At 40.0% G+C, this 21,473-nt stretch overlaps 1 protein-coding gene across 1 annotated transcript; it reads right to left on the bottom strand.

Annotated features, from left to right (window-relative positions):
- Positions 1-3: 3 nt before the first annotated feature.
- LOC308101507 (myosin heavy chain, fast skeletal muscle-like) lies at positions 4-16,693 on the bottom strand (the record flags this gene model as incomplete). The annotated part of the gene is made up of 39 exons (XM_080450926.1): positions 16,645-16,693; positions 16,407-16,550; positions 15,963-16,119; positions 15,847-15,874; positions 15,648-15,756; positions 15,424-15,516; positions 15,272-15,335; positions 15,020-15,118; positions 14,833-14,936; positions 14,172-14,310; positions 13,750-13,868; positions 13,026-13,175; positions 12,764-12,934; positions 12,052-12,355; positions 11,524-11,588; positions 11,161-11,248; positions 10,872-10,989; positions 10,622-10,745; positions 10,389-10,525; positions 9,756-10,011; positions 9,060-9,302; positions 8,481-8,657; positions 8,245-8,390; positions 8,053-8,143; positions 7,579-7,968; positions 7,331-7,457; positions 7,113-7,231; positions 6,826-7,022; positions 6,550-6,733; positions 6,295-6,460; positions 6,041-6,165; positions 5,442-5,750; positions 5,139-5,342; positions 4,932-5,057; positions 4,099-4,269; positions 3,914-4,018; positions 3,722-3,817; positions 3,105-3,233; positions 4-162 (listed from the first exon to the last, which is right to left on the bottom strand). Exons 2-39 carry the CDS (start codon positions 16,515-16,517, stop codon positions 4-6), a joined length of 5,700 nt encoding a protein of 1,899 aa, XP_080307052.1. The 5' UTR covers positions 16,518-16,550; positions 16,645-16,693.
- Positions 16,694-21,473: the final 4,780 nt, after the last annotated feature.

Here is a 21,473-nt window from a genome sequence, read left to right as displayed (position 1 = left end):
CGTCTACTGAGCAGAGCTGTGCAACAGATGGACTGTAGGGGTAGGACAGGGCCAGGACGGTGTCCCTGGAAAGTCCTGCCTGCTACCTGGTGGCTCTTGTTCCAACTGCCTGGGCGTTGTCCGGGACAGCCGGCTGTCCTTCAAGGCAGCAATCACTTGGTCCTGTAGTTTTACACTTTACAACATCTGGAGGATCAGACCCTTCCTCACTAAAGGAGTCTGTCCAGCTCTTTATCCAGGCCTCAGTCAATCTCCAGGCTTGGCTATTGCAACTCCCGCCTTAACCGGTCTCCCGGCATTCTCGCTGAAGCCCTTCCAAATGATCCAGAATGCTGGCATTCTGTATGTTGTTTACTTATTATTATTTTGTTTGACCACAAATGTTAAAGCGGCACTATGTAACTTTATTTTAATGAATAAAATGCAATTTTGTCCAGTATGTAGAGGATGTTAATACAATATAACTTGAACAATTGCGGTGGTTGTATTTTGTCAAAGGTCATGTCTCACCTAGACACAGGATCTGACACATATTTTGACCTGAAGGTCAAGATTCAATGTATCCCCTGAGCAAGTAGGCAGGCTCTATTAGCTCAATGATGGTAAAAAATTTCAGCGCTTGTGCAAAAAAACGGGGTTCAAATCCGGGGGAAAGAGGAAAGTTACATAGTGCAGCTTTAAGCATGTTATTTACAATGTTGTTTCGACAGATGCTAGTTTTGATGTAGACCTGGTATCCTAGTATAACTACAAGCACTACATGCTTTGCACTGTTGCATGATTTACCCTGTCATTTGTTGACTAGGGTTCATGTCAATCTGATTTCACACTTCTAAGTCGCTCTGGATAAGAGTGTCTAAGTGCCTAAATATAATTTGTACAAATCACATAATTACCTTATCTGCTATACCTAAGCAAACACTGTGAACATGATTTTTTTTTATTTTTGTTTTATGTATATATCCCCAGGATATGTTTACTGTGTGACAGGTTGGCACAGGAGCTGTACAAATTAGACACATTTTATGAAAAGGAAATGTTCAAACTTTTTTTTATATATATATGTAGGCCTACACTAAACTTATGCAATGAAATAATATTGAATGTTCTTGTCCAGGATTGTAGAGATGATTTAAATTGTTGCAAAACTTTTAGTGGTGCACGTGCACGTGCACATGCTAAGAATTTTGACCAGTTTTTTTAATAACATTAAGTTATCTGTTATTAATGTTATTTCATTACACTCAAGGCAGCTACTGTAAATGGTGACAGTGTCATTCTTTTGGGAGGAGGGATGCCTGTGCTGGTTCCGGGCAGGCTGGGGGGGTAGTGGGTAACCAAGGTTTGAATGCATAAGGGGCTGAGCTCGAAGTATTTCGGGGCTGAGCCACGAAGGGACAGATCAAATTTGGTTGCATCTTGGACACTATTATCTGAATTTTATTTTACATTATATGACTACTGCAATCATTATATGCAAAAATTTGGTTTTAATAATATTGCTGAAAGTACATCCAGGGCAACTGAGAATCCCCAAATCAATGACGCTTGCTATTTAAAATTGTATTGACATTTTTAGCAGTTTACAAATGTAATGGATCATAAGTGTAAAGGTCATCTCGAAATGAAACTTGTCAACTGTAAAACCATTTTAATCTATTATAACAAATATTTCACAAAGCAGGATTATCAAGTTAGTGAGATGACTTAAAGTTATTAGCAATCAACATGACTAAATCATATTCATAAACCTAGCATTCAAGTTTTTCCACATTTTACCACTCCCCGAGTAGGCCTATCCTACATCATTAGCTCATGTAATCTATACATGTAATCTATACATCTGAGAATTATATTGTTCCTATAGCATGCTGTATGTAGTTACTTCAGGAATAGTAACAGAATGTGCATCTTTGTTTTACACTGTCTTGGGAAGATTCAAATTGATTCCAAAATGTAATTGAACAAAACACTGGCTGGTAATGCAGTTGTATGAAAGCACATACATTAAATAAATAACAAAACATTGTTTTTTACAGCTGGCTACTTTCAAATTTAACATAATAATAAATGACCAATTTGTATATTATCACCATGTTACTCACTTTCTTGTGTTTATGTGATTTTTCAGTGGCAGCTATATCTATCGTAATATGTTTAAATCTTTATTTTCATACTCATGACATGAACACCATTATTGTTTTTTTTTACTTCAGATCTATGAAATTGGTTTGAGCATATGTTGTTGTCATATTCTCCATGTTATTTAACGCTATCAATGTTAACGCAAGTAGCACAATGCATTAAAAAACAAATGACTATCAACTGATGGAATGTGAAGAATTTATTTTCCTTCTACATGGTAGAGGTTTGTGAGAGAACAGAAATCAAATCATGATCACTTTAACAGGCTCTTCAAATAATGTTCTGGGATTGAACTGTCAATCCAGGAATTTATGATGATATCTGTACATCAATGTCATGTGACCTAGTGCTCTTGAGCAAAACAATAAAGCCATTCTTGTTTTTCTTGCTGTAATCTGCTGTGGATGCTTCAGCTCAATGTTGGAGTGTGAAGGGAGTTTGTCAGCCACTAGATGGTGCTCTAGGATTCAGTGGTGGAAAAAGTACCTCACAATAAAAAGGTATTGACAAGACAAAGTAATGAATACAAGAAACGACAAAATACTTTTGTTTCCACATTTATTGAATACATGGGTCATATTTTATGACTTTGTATGGTGACTAACATTCAACAATATTCATTAACAAATAGTAACTTTTGGCACTTCTTATATTTATTTTTATTTATAACTTTTTTTTGCACTATGATGTTGGTTTGCACTGTCTTGTCCTGTCTTGCACCAGTCCTGTTGTAAACTGCGCTCCACTGTACCAAACCAAATTCCTAACATGTTTACATGTCATGGCAATAAAGTCTTCTGATTCTGATTCTGATTCTGACTTGAATTGGAGAACTTATTCAGCAGCTTCTTTTCCCTGTAACAATAGGAATATAATTTTAGATATTCAACATGAATCTTAAGTTAAATCTTAGTTAAAGATAGTCAACATAATGAATCTTCATATTGCGCATTTATTACCTTGGAGTCACGACCTTTAGCTCTCATCTTGTTGACCTGGGATTCAGCGATGTCGGCACGCTCTTCAGCCTGCTCCAGCTCATGCTGAACCTTTCTGCACTTGGACAGGTGAGCGTTGGCTGCTTCCTCCTACAATATGACAGAAATGGTTCAAAGCCTCTATATTTGAAAGGAGCATCTTAACAATTATAGTCCAAACAAGACAATTTCAGGAAATTGTAATGTGTGGTTGTGGGTAATGCAGTGGCCCATGCAGCAAGCAGCATGTTCATGAGTGCCTTCATGGGACTACATCAATTAGCCTTGACAGGTTCTCATTGGAACGGCACAATCATGGCTGTCTTATTCTTCTTGTTCGGCACCCCAAGCCAAAAATTGCAGCTTATAGGAAACAAAATCTATTGCTTTCTGTAGTCCATTTTGCCTGAATATGCCTGAAACACACTGCAGCATGCGTGCATTGTGTAGTAGCTTGCTCTTCCTTTCAGCACCCATGTTACAGTTACAGGTCAACACCCATATGTGCAATGCATTTTTTTACATAATCTTTATTATTCCTTAGTTACACTAGGACAACAACACTGTGCCCATGGCAACCAAATGTATATTTGTCTTACCGCTTCCTCAGCCTGCTTCTTGTAGCCCTTCACCTTCATCTGCAGCTTGTCTACCAGATCCTGAAGCCTGGCTAGATTCTTCTTGTCCTCTTCAGTCTGAAGTGAGAGTGAATTTATAACATGAGTTGTATGTTTATGCAATCTATTCATTTTGTCAATGGCATGATGGTCATTAAAGTGAACATGATTTACCTGGTATGTCAGCTCCTTCACCCTCCTCTCGTACTTGCGGACACCTTTAACAGCGTCTGTTCCGCCTTTCTGTGCAGCCTCAACCTCTCCCTCCAGTTCACGCACCTTCACAATTGAATGATACATTATGAAATGATTTCTTATTTTATTGACTATAAGCTGTGTTGAAGTAAACTACGCCTTACCCTGCCCTCCAGTTTCTGGAGTTGCTTCTTGCCTCCCTTCATAGCCAGGTTTTCAGCCTCATCCAGACGGTGCTGCAGGTCCTTGACTGTGACCTCCAGGTTCTTCTTCATCCTCTCCAGGTGAGAACTAGTGTCCTGCTCCTTCTTCAGCTCCTCGGCCATCATAGCAGCCTGGAAAGTAAATTTTTGTATAAGATAAATTATACTTAATTGTCCCACAAGGAGAAAATGTCTTGGTCTCCAATGCCGCTGCATCACACAACACACTTGCCAAGAAAATCACAATATACAAACATAGTACCTAGATTATACTTAACCACACTATAAGTGTGCTTAAATTCACATGTTGACTGTGAGACAATAGCTCATTAAAATTATAAAAGGTAATAAACAGATAATGGTGTCATAAGACCAGAAGGAATCAAACCAGGCAGTAGGTAATAAAATCTCAATATCTTAGTACATATTCATTAGTACCACTAATAAATATCTTGATGGAGGATGAATGAATAGATTCAGTTCAGTCTGCACTATAGCATTCTGAACCATCTACCTGAAGCTAGCACCTCGGAATGCTGGGTTCAGAATTGTCTTTGTCTCCCTGAGCATTTTTTTTTTAAGGACTGAAAATTGTTTATTTTTACCCTATGATTCATGGCTGTTTGAATATGACATGCAAGTTTAGTATTTAGTGTAAGCCTTCTAAAATACAGTACATCCTCTGTTGTAGCAAAGGTTTTCAACATGCGCATGCCATGAGCGAGCTGTATTGTATTATATGTTTATATTAAGCATGCCATAAGGATGTCTAATTGTCTAACATCTTAACTTACGTCAGTGATGGCTTTCTTGGCCTTCTCCTCAGCATTCCTTGCTTCTTGAACACTGTCATCCACTTCACCTTGGACCTGGATCAGGTCAGCTTCAAGTTTCTTCTTGGTGTTCAAAAGGCTTGTGTTCTAAAATAAAGATTCAGTTTAGCAATGCAAGTATGCATGACTTGTATGTTAAATATGTTGAGAGCTTTTCCATTGACTTACCTGGGAGTGCAACAGGCCAGCGCGTTCACTGGCATCCGCTAGTTCTTGTTCAGACAGTTTGCGGCCTCTCTCTGTCTGTTCCAGAGCCATTCTCAGCTCCTCGATCTCAGAAACCATGAGGCCATTCCTACGCTCCACCATAGCACCTTGCTCCTTCACATCTTCTTGGCCTCTGAGAGCATCGTCAAGGTGCAGTTGGGCATCCTGAAACAAATCACATTTGAGGTGGTCATGTTAAGAGAAACATCAGAATGTGACTTGTTCAGAGCAGTTACATTGTTGAATATGTGTCTATATTTGCACCTTGTACTGTCCCTGGATGTTCCTCAGCTGCTTCTGGGCCTCAGCAGCCTGGCGGTTGCTGTGGCTCAGCTGAACCTCCATTTCGTTCAGGTCTCCCTCCATCTTCTTCTTGATCCTCAGGGCATCGTTTCTGCTCCTGACCTCAGAGTCCAGCTGGCTCTGCATGGATTCAATCACCCTCTGACTGTTCCTCTTAATCTGCTCCATCTCTTCATCCTTCTCTGCCAACTTCCTGTCGATATCACCCTTGATCTGGTTGAGCTCTAGCTGGACACGAAGAATCTTGGACTCCTCGTGCTCCAGAGTACCCTAAAATGTAATACAGGAATGTATAGGTTGTAGGACCTTTTAACCCATTCCCTGCCAAGGACGTAATGGACGTGGCTTACGTCCAAACGCCCAGGGGGTCACAGTGAATATTCCATGATTTTTTAAACGTACAGTAAAATCGCTGTTTTCGCTGGCAAGGGGACGGTAGACTGATGAATTAATTCATTCATTCCTGGCAGTGAATGAGTTAATGTAACATCGATCATATACTGCGTTTGAATATAAAACGTACTGAAAGAATATAGACATCTAGAACTTAAAAGTTTTACCTCAGCTTCCTCCAGGGCTGTCTGGATCTCTGACTTCTCTGTCTCCATCTGTTTCCTGGATTTTTCCAGCTCATGCATGCTCTTTCCAGTCTCACCAATCTGTTCAGTCAGGTCTGAGATCTCCTCTGCAGTTGATTGAAATTAATGAATGAGGAACTTTCCAATCAGAACTATTTTGTATTTGCATTTGAATAAAGACGTAGCCTGATCAACAATTGTACTGTTATTAAAAGAATGATGTAAAGAAAACTTACGTTGCAGGTTCTTGTTTTCACGCTTCATGGTCTCCAGTTGGTCCAGAGACTCCTCGTAGGAATTCTTCATCTTAAACGAATCAGTGCTGAGAGAACGAGCCTCTTTCTGAGCTCCCTCCAGCTCGGCCTGGCCCTCTTCAAATTTCTGCTTCCATTCTGCAAGGACCTGCACAGCATTTGTAATGAAAAGTGTCATTTACCCCACTTTAAGGAGGCAATCATTATTTTGTTTTAAAATAATGTATGTCAAAGCACCTTATCAAAGTTCCTCTGTTTCTTGTCAAGGTTGGCAGCCAAACCATTGGCCCTCTCCACATCAATCATGAGGTCTTCCACCTCACCCTGGAGTCTCTGTTTGGTTTTCTCCAGAGAGGCGCACTTGGAATTCACAGCCTCGATTTGCTCCTCAGTTTCCTGAAGACGCTGGGCGAGCTTCTTCCTGTTGATCAGTTTGGAATGGAATCAAATTATTATAAGCAATATTTTGTATAGTGAGTGGTACCTGATGGTGTAAAAACACTGATCACTTACTTTGCTTCCTCCAGTTCCTCAGTGCGTTGGACAGCATCAGTCTCGTACTTGCTCCTCCACTGACACACCTCCGCATTGGCCTTGGACATACCACGCTGCAGCTCCGCCTTGGCCTCCTGCTCCTCCTCAAACTGCTCCCTCAAAAGGTCACAGTCATGGCGAGCTGATTGCACACCATGAGCAAGGGCATTCTTTGCCTGTCAAAAGAAAATGGCCAAATAAATTCAGCTGGTTAAAATTACAGAAAGATAGAATTACGCCTATTCGCTAAAAAAGCTGTTCTTTACCTTAACCTCCTCTTCAACGTGTCTCTTCAACTCCTCAATCTGTTGGGTGAAGGCCTGCTTGCCTCTGGTGAGCTGAGTGACGAGACCTTCTTTCTCCTCAAGTTGACGACCAAACTCACCTAGTTAGAAATTTTAATATTAGTTTCAAACATTTAAATAATCTTTTTTTAACCATTGACAAACCATGTAAGCTTATAGACTGTACGATGAACATTTACCGTTTTCCGTCAACAGTCTTGCTCTCTGAGTCCCAATATCATTTATCTGGCGAACATTCTCATCACTCTTGGCCTTGATTTCACTGAGTTGGTCCTCAAGGGTGCGGCACATCTTCTCAAGATTTCCCTGTTGATTAACATGGACATATCCAATCACTGAAGTAACCTACAATGTATTCCCTTGTTTTTTTCTGATTGGTTCATTAAACAAGTATTTTGTCAAAAATTACACAAGCATTCTATTCTACCTTTGCCTTAGCAACAGCTTCCATGTTGCTGGACAGGTCATCGATCTCCATCTTGTATTCACTCTTCTCTTTCTCCAGTTTCTGCTTGACACGCTGGAGGTTGTCAATCTGCTCGCCCAGCTCTGCAACGCTGTCCGCCTGTTTCTTACGGAGAGCAGAAGCAGTGGCTTCATGCTGCAGGGTGGACTCTTCGAGGTCACGACGCAGCTTCTGGAACTCAGCCTCACGCTTCTTATTCATCTCGATCTGAGCAGCTGTGGCTCCGCCAGCCTCCTCCAGCCTCTCGCTGATCTCCTCAAGTTCCCTGGAGAGGTCAGCTCTCTGCTTCTCAACCTTGGCACGAGCAGCACGCTCAGCCTCGATCTCCTCCTCCAGTTCTTCAATACGAGCCTTTCAAAGTAATGAACATATTAAAATCCTAATATACACTTAATTATTATCAATTATTTCAAAGAAGATGAAAAAAAGCAGTACCTGGAGTTCTTTGATCTTCTTCTGCAGCTGGGCCCCTAAAGATTGCTCATCCTCAATCTTACTCAGAAGCTGGCTTACTTCAAAGTCCTTCCTGTGGAATACAGTACATCATATTTTAGTTGTAGTTTTTTCTCATGGCATTTCATATTGTTATTATTATTAATTAATTATTCATATTGTGGTCCACATTACTTCTTTATCTTCTCGTCAGACTGCTGCTTGTCATTTTCCAGATCCATGATGGATTCCTGGGCTTGTTTCAGATCACCCTCAAGCTTTCTCTTGGTTCTCTCAAGGTCCATGCGGATCTTCTTCTCTTGCTCCAGAGAACCCTCCAACTGCACAACAATATATTTTTCTTATCATTCAGTACAACAATAAACATACAGTATTAAGTTCAAAACATCCAATTGACTTGATGAACTCACATCGTCAACTTGCTGCTCCAGCTTGGCCTTGGCCTTGGACAGAGTGTTGACTTTGTCTTCCTCTGCCTGCAGGTCATCCAGGGTCTGCTGATGTGCCTCTTGGAGGGCTTTCTTTTCCTTGGTCAGCTTAGCAAGTCCTTCATCCTGAGTGGACATCTCCTCAGTCAGGTTCTTCACCTAAATAAGCAGAACAGAATTAGTTGTCATGAATGGATCATTGTTGTTCTATAACTTGACAAGACCGCTACGCTAGAGTGTATAATCATGAATGGATCATTATTGTCCTATAACTTGATAAGACGCTAATCGTGAATGGATCATTATTGTTCTATAACTTGGTAAGACGCTAGAGTGTAAAATCATGAATGGATCATTATTGTTCTATAACTTGATAAGACGCTAGAGTGTATAATCGTGAATGGATCATTATTGTTCTATAACTTGATAAGACGCTAGAGTGTATAATCGTGAATGGATCATTATTGTTCTATAACTTGATAAGACGCTAGAGTGTATAATTGTGAATGGATCATTTTGTTCTATAACTTGATAAGACGGCTAGAGTGTATAATGTTGAACCTTGTTTTCAGTGGCGTGTTTCTCCTTCTCCACTTTGGCCAAGGTGAGCTCCAGGTCATCAATGTCCTTCTTGAGCTCAGAGCATTCATCTTCCAGCTTCCTCTTCTTGGCAGTCAGTTCAGCATTGATCTCCTCCTCGTCCTCCAGTCTCTCAGTCGTCTCTTTGAGCTTTGCCTCCATCTGGACCTTACTTTTGATAAGACCCTCACATCTCTCCTCAGCATCGTTCAGACTGTCTTCTCCCTGGTTGGGGGAAGGGGGGGGTACATTAACACAAGAGATATTAGCAGACTGAACAAGCTGATGAAAAAAGGCAGGCTCTATCATTGTTAGAGCCTGGATGGTACGGAGGCGGTGGTGGAGGTGAGAACAAGGAAGAAGCTGGAGGCTGTCATGGCTAACCCTTCCCACCTCCTCCAAAATGACATACTAAAGTAGCACGTCCGTGGGTGGGTGAGTAGCAGTGGAATATTATGCAGATTCACCCTCCCCACAGAAGAACGACAAATTGGGTCAGGCCTTTGTGATGGTAGCCATGTAGCATTGTAGTATACAATGATGCTAACAGCCGTTCGACCATCAGGCATTCTCTGTCATTGTCAACATCTACATTCTACATTAGATAAAAGATTTAAGATAGGATGATAAACAATATGAAATATTAGCAACATTTCCTGTACAAGTGCAGCTACTTACTGATGACGCTGCCAGCATCAGATTATTCTTCTCCTGCACCACAGCCACCAGTTTCTCTTCCATTGTCTTCTTTGAGGCCAGTGCAGCAGCCAGGTCAGTCTTCATCTTTTCGTAGTTCTCCTTCATATTGGCTAGCTCCTTCTCAGTCTCGGCGCTCTGCAGAAGAGGCTTGATCTTGTAGTAGACCTTCATCCATGGCCAGTGTTTCACATTGACGAATGAGCGGAGGTTGAACTGGATGGTGTAAATGGCCTCTCTGGAAAACAGTTTCAGTGGATCATGATTGAGGACCCCCCGAGCTGCAGATCGAGGGTTTCCATGTAATACGACTGCAGGCTGTTATTATAGCTGCTATTATTGTGTCATAATTGTTGCTATTGTTTTCGTTATTATTGCTGTTAGAGTGTTGGTATTATTGTTGTTTATCCCCGGCAAGGTAAATGCAGTTGGCCGCCCACCCTAGAGCTTAGTTCTGCTCGAGGTTTCGAGAGTTTTTTCCGTGCCACCATCACCAAAAGCTTGCTCTGCAATTGTTGCTATTTTATAACAGTGATTTGACATTTACATTTCTTTTGCAATTGCAACGTTTACTTACAAATTGTACTTAATATTGAATTGATGTTTTCAAAGTACCTTCTCTCCGTCATCTTGACGTACTCTTTCCTCATGAGGTAAGCTCGTGCGAGAGCCTGAGTCATGGTGACCAGAGTAAACAGCTTTTCATCTCGCATCTCCTCCAGCGTACCCAGCAGACCAGCTTTGAAGAACACCTGAATACAATGTTACAAACACTGCACTAAAGCAACCGTAAACTCTACTGTCAGTCCTCTCTGGATAATGTTAAACCAGATTGGGAGTGTGTTTACCTTGGTGTGTCCAAACTTGTACTCATCAATAGGTACGTCAATGGACCCAAGCAGCTTCTCAGAAGATTTCTTGTTGTCCATGAACGCGCCCTCTGGACATGCGCTGGCATTCAGTACTTTGTACCTGTTTTGTAAAAGTTCATGGTCATTTTGCCTTGGCATTCAGTACATTGTTGTACCTGTTTTGTAAAAGTGGGTCATTTTGCGTTAATAGGTGGAACTAAAAGCTGCTGGAAAAGGGAATGAATACCTCTGCTTGAAGTCAGCATAGGGGATTCTGCTGGGGAAGCCCTTTCTACAAATCCTGATGCCCTCCAGCACACCGTTACACCTCAGCTGGTGGATCACCAGGAAGTTCTCCATCAGGCCTGTAAAGATATATATATTTTTTTATTTATTCATTATTATTAGGACATGTAGTTACATTGTTTAGATGTTTATTTTCTGTGTTTACCTGGAGTCTTGGACACGTTGGGAATCATATATATATATAAAAAATATATATATATATATACTTATATAGTTTTTTCTGTGTTTACCTGGACACTTGGACTCGTTGGGAATCAGGCAACGCACAAAGTGAGGATGAGTGCTCCTCAGGTTGGTCATCAGCATCCCCAAGTTCGCCTATTGAGAAATTGAAATTAAAAGAGCCAATAAGGCTTATTATTAGTCAAAAGTGATACAATATTGTACTTTTTCCTATACTACAATTATTTGAACTCTTTAGATACTAGTTACTTTACAGATTTAGATTTTTCTTAAACATACATTAACCACTTAAGCCCTATTTTTAACTTCAGCCATTCAAAGGTAGCTGATCTGATACAGAAATTGTTTAATTCCAACATGAAAAGACATTTCTTACATGGATGTTGATAATAATGAATAAATATTCTTACCCTGAAAGCACTAGACACAGTCTGCATGGAACCACCCTTCTTCTTGCCTCCCTTCTTTGTGTTATCTGTTTATATTTGTTAGAATCATCAATCATGAGTGGACAGTTTCTCCCCCCCCCCCCCCCCCTTCTTCATTTGTTAAAGTCAACAGACATATTGTATTTTTTAGTTATACAGAATTAAAATGCCTCCCCTCTTGTCAGATTCTGCGTGTTTATAGTATTAATATAACAATACCTTCAGGCTCAGGTGGGGGATAGAACACATTATATTATATTATTATATGAATAAACATACCTTCAGGCTCAGGAGGAGGATAGAACACATTGTATTATATTATTATATTAATAAACATACCTTCAGACTCAAGAGGAGGATAGAACACATATCATATTATTATATTAATAAACATACCTTCAGACTCAGGAGGAGGATAGAACACATATCATATTATTATATTAATAAACATACCTTCAGACTCAGGAGGAGGATAGAACACATATCATATTATTATATTAATAAACATACCTTCAGGCTCAGCCGGAGGATAGAACACAGCCAGCAGTTTACATGAAGACTTCTGGAACAGCCCAATGACAGAGTCATTCAGGGGGTCCTTGTTCTTCTCAAGCCAGCCTGTGATGCTGTAGTCCACCGTTCCAGCGTAGTGAACCAGGGAGAAGTGGGCCTCACCCTTGCCTTTGGCAGGCTTGGGCTTCTCAAAGGCCTTGTTCTTCCCAAGATGCTGGTCAATCAACTTGTCAGAGAAAGTTTTGTCTGAAGACTTTGGGAACATGCACTGCTCTTCAAGGATGGAGAAGATGCCCAAGGGCTTTGTAAAGGACAAAAGAGACAATGACAAAAACAATATTAACATCATGTCGATTAAAGCACAAAATAATTGTATACCTTCTCAATGAGCTCAATGCAGATAGCCAAGTCCATGATAATATATAATATAATATAATGATATACCTTCTCAATGAGCTCAATGCAGACAGCCAAGTCCATGATAATATATAATAATATACTAATATAATATAATAATAATTGTATACCTTCTCAATGAGCTCAATGCAGACAGCCAAGTCCATGATAATATATAATAATATATTAATATAATATAATGATAATTGTATACCTTCTCAATGAGCTCAATGCAGACAGCCAGGTCTATGACAATATATAATACTATAGTATAATAATAATAGTATACCTTCTCTCAAGTCCATTTACATACCTTCTCAATGAGCTCAATGCAGATAGCCAGGTCCATGCCAAAGTCAATGAGATCCCAGGGGATGCCTTCTTTTTTGTACTCTTCTTGTTCCAGAACAAACATGGTGTGGTTGAAAAACTGTTGCAGTTTCTCATTGGTGAAGTTGATGCACAGCTGCTCCAGGGTGTTGAACTGTGTGAGTGGAAATATTATCATTAGCCCAATCTCTTGTAATTGTGGCAAAAATAATTAGTCTCCCACTTTAAAAAAAGTGCATGCTTACATCAAAGATTTCAAAACCAGCGATGTCCAGCACACCAATGTAGAAGTTTCTCTGCTGCTTGGTGTCCAGCATCGCGTTGATCCTAATGACCATCCAGAAGAACTGCTTCTCATAGAGGGACTTGGCCATGGCACCAACTGAGTTCATTACCTAGGGACATACAGTAGGTAGGGGTGTGAATTACACAATAGTACACAATGTGTAGTGTTCTTTTTTCTTTTTTACAGGTATAACAATACTGTTAAAATAATATGTCAGAGGTGCATGGAACTGCACATGTTTCTGCAGAGTGGTATATTTTGTATGCTCTTCATATGTTCAATAAATACATTGAATTAGAATATATAATTAATAATTTGAATATTGTTGGAGGATCATTTCAATTACAGAAGATGATTTAAGACAGTCTGGACACAACTCAAAAAGATATTAGAGTTCTGATGGTATTCTGTGTTGAATATAGGGGCAGCCATAGCTGAGTGGTTAGTGAGCCCGCCTAGGGAGCCAGAGGCCCTGGTTGCCCCAGGTACGATTCCAGGCCACGCCAGCATATATGTCGATGAAATAACATTTGTCCCTGAGCAAGACTCTTAACCCCTAATTGCTCACAGGCCCTCATTGGAAACAAGCCCGCAAGGACTTTCATGAACGTCCTGTTAAAAAGGAATTATCTTATATAAGATGTGTATGAAATCAGAACATGGAAATAATGTAATTTACTCACCTGTGGCACAGTCTGTCCCTTAGTGACATACTCGCTTCCAACTTTCACTCTGGGGTAGCAATACGCCTTAAGCATCTCTGCTGAGTTTATACCCAACAGATAGCCAATCTTGTCAGCCTCTGAAACGTTCATACAATTTGCAATTTACAATTTAGGCATTTAGCAGACGCTCTTAATCCAGAGAGCGACTTACAGTAAGCAAGGTAAACACGAGGTAATACGTCAAATGCATAGACATAGTAATCTAGGATCATAGGTTAACCAAATAACCATCGGTCTAAACAGTGTAATATCAAAAAATAAATAATGGAAATATATTGAAAATATATTTAGCTTTGTTCATTTAGAATATAAGTAAAATAATACAATACTCGTGACAAAGTATCCATTATTTTCATTCCTTAGTTGAAGATGCAGCTCACCCTCCGTGCCATCAGGCTCAGCCTGTTCCTCACGCTGCTTCTGTTTGAACTTCATGACGCCATGATGCATCACTGCACCGGTGAACTTGTAGATGTACTGTTTCTGCTCAGCGTCGAAGCCCAGGATGTCAATAGCATCCTGATGTCAATAAGCAGAGATGTATCAAAAGATTGAGATTAAGCATTAGATTAACAAACATCCTTTAAAACTATGTACAACTCAACAGTAAACAAACCAACATGCAGTATAAGTGTATACAGGGCATCTGCAGAATTTCTGAAGTGACAATTTAAGGACTTTTAAGACCTTTTAAAAATAAAACAAGTAAGACCATTACTGCGTCAAAAGTAATCAACAAACTATACTATAAAAATGGTCAAATTGACAAATATTACCAAAGAACAATTTGAAAACATGTACAGTAGATCGGCTATTTTAACAATATTTATCCGTGAAACCGAGTCAAACTAAATGTAATGCCTCAACTGCTACCATTCCAAGTGCTTGTCAGGGTGGGGGGTCCTCAGTTCAATTTGGGGGGGGGGGGGGTGGTCAAGGCTTGAAAACTTTGAGAACCACTGCTTTAGAAAATACATTTTGCAGAGCAACTGACTGCAGTGCACAGTGAGTATTAGACAGATTAAAATAATGTTCACTGACATCAGTAGCGTCCAGCTCCTCTTTGTCGTTAATGCTGGCCACAGTGATCACACCCATGCTGATCAACGGGAAGTCGTAGGGGTTGGAGGTGATCAGACACATTTCTTAAAAGGGATTAGAAAAGGGTGATCATGTGTTTTTATTCATTAATTTATGTTCTCGCTGCATCATCAGTAATTCCACTTACCAATAATCTCAGGTTTGTGGTTGGTCATCATCTGGAAAAAGATGTGGTAACCTCTCTCTGCAGCAAGCTGGTAGGTCACTCTGGACTTCTCCAGCAGATCTATATGGGTTGTACATAACTCATTATAATAATAATCTATATTGGTTGTACATAACTCATAATAATGATAATCTAAATGGGTTGTACATAACTCAAAATGTAATCCTCAAATGAAGGCATATATAAATTATCATCTGTGAACTTCATACTTACATGTCTCAATATCAGCACTGGCCAGTTTACCCGTTGTGCCGAAATGGATTCTGATGAATTTACCCTGTTTGATACAGCACAATTTGTTGCATCCCTCTACATTGTGGAATTATTGCAGGTTTTCTCATAAAATTACGTTATTTTTCACTTACAAAGCGAGAGGAGTTGTCATTCCTCAAAGTCTTGGCATTACCATAGGCCTCCAGCAAGGGATTGGCTGCAATAATCTGATCCTCCAGTGACCCCTAGAATGTTTCAGACATCGCCCAGTTTAAAATTTCAGAATTATTTTAAATCGAATTGCTATATTGCAAATAAATGCTTTATGTTCAAAAACATGTACTGTATGTGTTAAAGTTAAAAACATGTCATGTACCTTGATTTTACCGCTATCGGCTGCTGATTTGTCTCCACCAGAACTAGCTGTTGCAAAGTACTGGATGACACGCTTGGTGTTCACAGTCTTTCCAGCACCGGATTCTCCACTGGTTATAAATGCATACATTCAGAGAAATGCAGTTAGTGAATGTGTGTACGATGTTCTTTTTTTAATGCCTAGTAGATGGGAAACTTACGTGATCAGGACAGACTGGTTCTCTTGATCTGTAAAATGTAAAGCAAACTTTTAGTCATCGATACAGGACAAAACCATTAGTTAAATATGTTTTACATCGTCCTGATTAGTACGTACCCATCAGCATGAACTGATAGGCATTGTCAGAGACAGAGAAGATGTGGGGTGGAGCCTCAATACGCTTCTTGCCTCTGTAGGCACTTACAACCTCCTGGTCGTACACTGGGAGCCACTTGTAGGGGTTCACAGTTGCACAAAACAAGCCAGAGTAGGTCTGAAGGGGAGAAGAGAGAGAACAGAGAACATTAACATCATACAATATATAACAACATAGCACTGTGCATGCCACATATCTGGGACAACGATCACTAGAGGTGAGATTACAGACACGAGTTGCAAGTGGCATCAACTAATGAGCAAGTTAACTTCAGAACCATGAATTAGCTTGAATTAGTTTTTCTATGGTTTTCACTTGATGACATAACTTGTACTCTGTATTTTTCTTTCTTTGCTATCGACAGGTGCAATACTGTACTGTTCTCAGCATGTAGAAAACCTTACATAGATCATCCATGCTGCATAACGCTCTTTGAGGTTATACAGGACAGTGGCTTCAGTGAGGTGGGTCATCATGGCCATGTCCTCAATTTTGTCATACTTGGGAGGGTTCATTGGGGTGACATCAGCCTCAGGCACAGTTCTTTCCTAAAATAACCCCCCAAAAAACAACAACTTCAGAATGTATTATGATTACAATTGTACTGTGCCACTATTTGATTTTAAATACACCTCTACCTACCTCCTTCGTGTCAAGCGTTTCCACGGTGACTTTGCCACCATCCTTCTTTAGAATTTTACACTTGACATACAGCTCCTTAGCATCAACCACAAATGCTGCAGTTTTGGCATCAAAGGGAGCAGATTGAGCCATAAGTCTCTCCTTCTCTGGCTTGCGGAGATATATGGCAGCCTTGCCATACTGCTCCATCTCTGCGTCCGTACTCATGGTGGCGGCTTTCTGTAGACGGACACATAGATGGCGTTGATGCCTTTGCTGACTTGAGATCTGAGCAGATAATTGTAGGACTATTCTTATGGTTATAGCTTATTGTAGGTTTAATAAAAAATTATGAACACTCACTTTTCCTTTCTACCAGTAGCAGTGGAATCGTGTGTGCAACCCCTAAGTGTGGAAAAAGCACATCATTTTGAGGACATTAACATGAGTTGAATGATTTTATACAATTTATAATCATGAATTAAATTGGATTATATGAATCCTAATGTTCATTCTTGCCACATACCACTTTGTAAGAGAGACGTTTTTAAATGTCTCATTAACAAAAGAGTTATCCATTTCAATATTATTTACATGCAAGGAAATGAAATTATAATTTTTCTCCTCTTTTTTGTATTGCTTATTCTTAATTTTTCTAAAACTAGATATTGTTTCTTACACTTTAATTCCATTGTATTTATTGAGGTTACATTCAGAGCTGGGTAGACTAGCCAAACTGTACTCAAGTAAAAAATATTGTTACTTTAAAATAATAACTAGATGTAATAATAGTAGATGTAAAAGTATACTCTTCCAAATAATGACTTGATTACGAGTAAGAAAGTATCTGGTAAAAGCACATACAATGCAAATTATTATTTAAATAATCATAACATAATTGAAATGTCTAAATAGAATGATGAATGAACAAAAGCAAATTCCAATCTGACCTAAACCATATCACTATAAATAAAATAATACACAATCAATCATTTAAATCTGTACAATATAACATAAATGTTTCTGTCCACTCATTCTTCTGTGTGTGTAACCTCGGATCATGTCTGTAGCTATGTGGCACTATGTACGCGGAGTCATTTTAAAAATGAATAACTAACGTGTCTAATAGATGTATATGACTATGAATAGCTAACATCACTCAAACAGTAATATGACGGACAGATGAAAGTCTCACTCACCACCAAATGGAACTCCAAACTCCTCTGCAATGGGTTCCATGTCAACCATCCCAGCATGCATATATACAGTATTACAGTAGGTGTTAATTGCAGCCTATGCAGAAAGTAAAAGTAGTAGTTGCCTTTCAAGGTCCTTTCATGTTGACATAATTGATAGAGTATCCATTTACCCATTAGGAAAAGCAACAACATTTCAAAGCTATTCATAAACTTGTAAAATTATACTTCACACTCATACACTTGTTTGTGCTTCTATGGTATAAAAATAGTATAATTGGCAGCAGGTCGGGGTGCTGGGTTTCTTCATTTGGCAAAGTCATTACATTACTGCACCTCTTGTCAGATACATTACTAGCTGATGATGGTCTGGTTAAGATGTCTCCCCAACCCATGCTTAACATTTTATCATTTTATTCTAGCATTCTTTTTTTTTTTTCTTTCTTAAAGGGATAGTTCTATAGATTAGTCACCCCATGTAGACTTGAATTCATGGATTTTCTTTTGTTTTTGTCGCATTACTAAGCCAATAATTTGATGACCAGCGAATCGGTAATCTGTGGTTCCGGTAGGAGACACAAAGAGTCTCCTTTGAGTCTCCTTTGAGTCTCCTACCGGAACCGCTGCCGGTCATCAAATTATTGGCTTAGGAATGCGACAAAAACTAAAAAATATCCATGAATTCAAGTCTCCATGGGGTGACTAATCAATAGAAAAAAAGCATATTCTTTGGGTGAACTATCCCTTTAATAAAGTTGGTTCCTTCCTTTTCTTTATGTAAAGCAATTTTGGGTACATGTTAACATTCGGTGAGGAAGGTAAACACGTACTGTAAGTACTCAAATACTGTAATTTTGAGAAAGTTGTAATTTTACTTGAGTATTTCCATTGTACTCCACTCAACTTTCAGGAGGAAACCTTTCCTGAAATTGCATTTCAGGAAACTACATTTGACAGCTTTACACTTTGATGTTTTTGTAGGTCATAGTTCGGATGTTTATGAGCTGTTAACAGCTCCAACAAATAGTCTAGCACTGGCTTATTGGCTTCACTGTATGGGCACTGTCACTTAATCCTTTACTGGCCCATAACGTTATTTCCATTCCTTGCACTCGTCACAGATCATTTCAGCATTACATTTCACCGTATTGTTGTACATGCATTCATTGACAGAGTAGACAGACATATAATTGCACACACAGCCTCACACAGCTGATACAGTCCAAGGTTATTGTCACAGCTTGCCTTTATCAAATCAAGCAGATACAAAGTAGCCTAAACCCAAATCTAGTGGGTTTAATGAATAGACCATAGTCAGGGCTGAGCACAGAACTAGCTGGGCCCCTAAAAAGGATGAAAAGTGAATGATCCCTACCACCAAGGGGTAGTTATTCTTATTTGTTTTAATCAATTACTCACCCCGTGAAGCCTTGAATTCATGGAGGTTGTGTTTTGGTCACATTCCTGATCCAATATTCCAATATTTAATTAATTGAAGTAAATATGAGGCCAAGGCAGAACTATATATAAACTAGAAAAAGTGCTCCTTGGAGCACAGGTCTCCGCCAGGTCAGGTAGGTTATTGTGGCCTCCTGGTGGCGCTAAAATAGGCCAATGTGAAAAGGGTGCCATTTCTTCCTCGGCCTAGTGGGAATGTGTGTGCATTCATGATTTGAGGCATTTTGTTGCAAAAATGTGTTTTGCTAAATTAGACCTGCTGGTGGCGCTATAACAGGGCAATGTGAAAAGGGTGGCATTTCTTCCTCGGCCTAGTTGGAATGTGCGTGCAAATTTTCACGGAAATCGCACGCTGCGTTCATGATTTGAGACATTTTGTTCAAAACGGACCAATCCTGCGAACTTTGGAAGCCAACCTTAACCAATCAGGATGGAATATTAAATATCGGACAGATCCGTCTTGATCACATGACTATAGAGATAATGTGTACCGATTTGCGTGATGTTTGGATAAAATCTGTAGGAATAATATCCAAAAATGGGTTTTGCACAAATCGGCCTCCTGGTGGCGCTATAACAGGCCCATGTGAAAGATTTGGGGCAGAGGTTCTGAATTGGCATCCAGGGAGTGTGTGTGCACAGTTTCGCAGCGACCGGGCCAACGGTGCCGGAGATTAGCTGCTAACGGACGGACAGGACACACGGACGGACGGACGGACACCCACACACGGACGGACGGACAGGGGGTAAAACATATTCTCTCGCCATGCCTTTCGGCCTGGCGGAGACAACAACTCTCAGTGTAAACACTGGGAGATCTTTTAAAGAAGCAAATCTTTTAAATATAGAATTGCTCTTGTCAATATCGGCCTCCTATTTACTTTGAATTATGAAAAATATTGGAATATACAGTAGGATCAGGAATGTTTGCCTCTGAGATGTAGTGGAGTAGAAGTAAAAGTACTGAAAATTGGAAATGCTCCAGTAAAGTAAAAAAAAATACCTCAAAATGGTACTAAACAGTACTTGAGTAAACGAATGTAGTTACTTTACACCTCTGCTTCAATCTCGGGACTTCACCTATATAAATAAAGGCAAAAATAATAATAATCATCTACAGGGTTTTACTAAGATTTTCAGGCTTGCCGGAGCAACGCAAGCTGAGCACCTTGATGTGCTGTCATCACATGCAGATGCGGAAGCAGATGTAAATAACGCACCGATGCGCACACACACACACACACACACACACACACACACACACACACACACGCTCCTTAAAGAGCCATGGTGTAGAAATGTCATCCTGTGTGCGTGTGCGTGTGCGTGTGCGTGTGCGTGTGCGTGTGCGTGTGCGTGTGCGTGTGCGTGCACGTGCGCATGCGTGTGTGTGAGAAGACCCCTGCTCTATAGGGTTCTCTGGGGGTTCAGGGGTAAAAGACTAGGGTTTCAAAGCCTCCAGCTGGACCTGGCGCTCCAACACATTTCTTTGTGCAGGAAGGCAGGTGGGGAGGGTTATCTCTGCACTAGTCCTCCAGGTTGGCCAGGGGGCCTGTTCAGTTCTCATGCTGTCATTTTGCCAGTAGAACTTGTAATTGGTATTAGCCTATAAGTCTTAAGAACTTATGGCTTGCATGTGAGGGCCTGTCTTGCATTTTGGCGCCTATAATGACATGCCCAAAATAGTGACACCAAGGGTCATGTGCTTAACCCAGGGCAGAAAACTAGGCCAAACATCTTTGTCCAAGAGCCACAGCATTAACTAAGTATAATCCCGCATTTCACCAGAAATGCAACCGCTTTAACCAGGCAACTTCACTTTGGAGTTGGAATGCCATGATGGGTTTTTCCACTTACCAAAGAAACTAGTACACAGAAAAATGAGTCTGGGGGGGCCTGTTCAGTTGGTTGTGGAACTAGGAGGAGTGAGAAACTACACACTAGGTTAATAAGTTATTTGTTAATAAGTCAGTGACGAATAAAACCTTCTTGATTGATTCTTCTTAATTCTACTTGATTCTTCTTGATTCTACACATGCATCACGTCCTCTTTGGGAAACTCCTCACCGCTGGGTGAAAATAAGCAGCCTTGATGACATGCGTATTGGAGGAGACACGCGATTGTCTGTGCTCTATCCCTTAAATGAATTGAATTGACCAAGGATTTTGGTCTGTTTTGCTTGTTCTGTCAAACAT

This window comes from Gymnoscopelus braueri (assembly GCF_963280865.1).
Source record: "Gymnoscopelus braueri genome assembly, chromosome: 15".
NCBI lineage: Eukaryota > Metazoa > Chordata > Actinopteri > Myctophiformes > Myctophidae > Gymnoscopelus > Gymnoscopelus braueri.
This window is presented reverse-complemented; position numbering and strand designations above follow the sequence as displayed.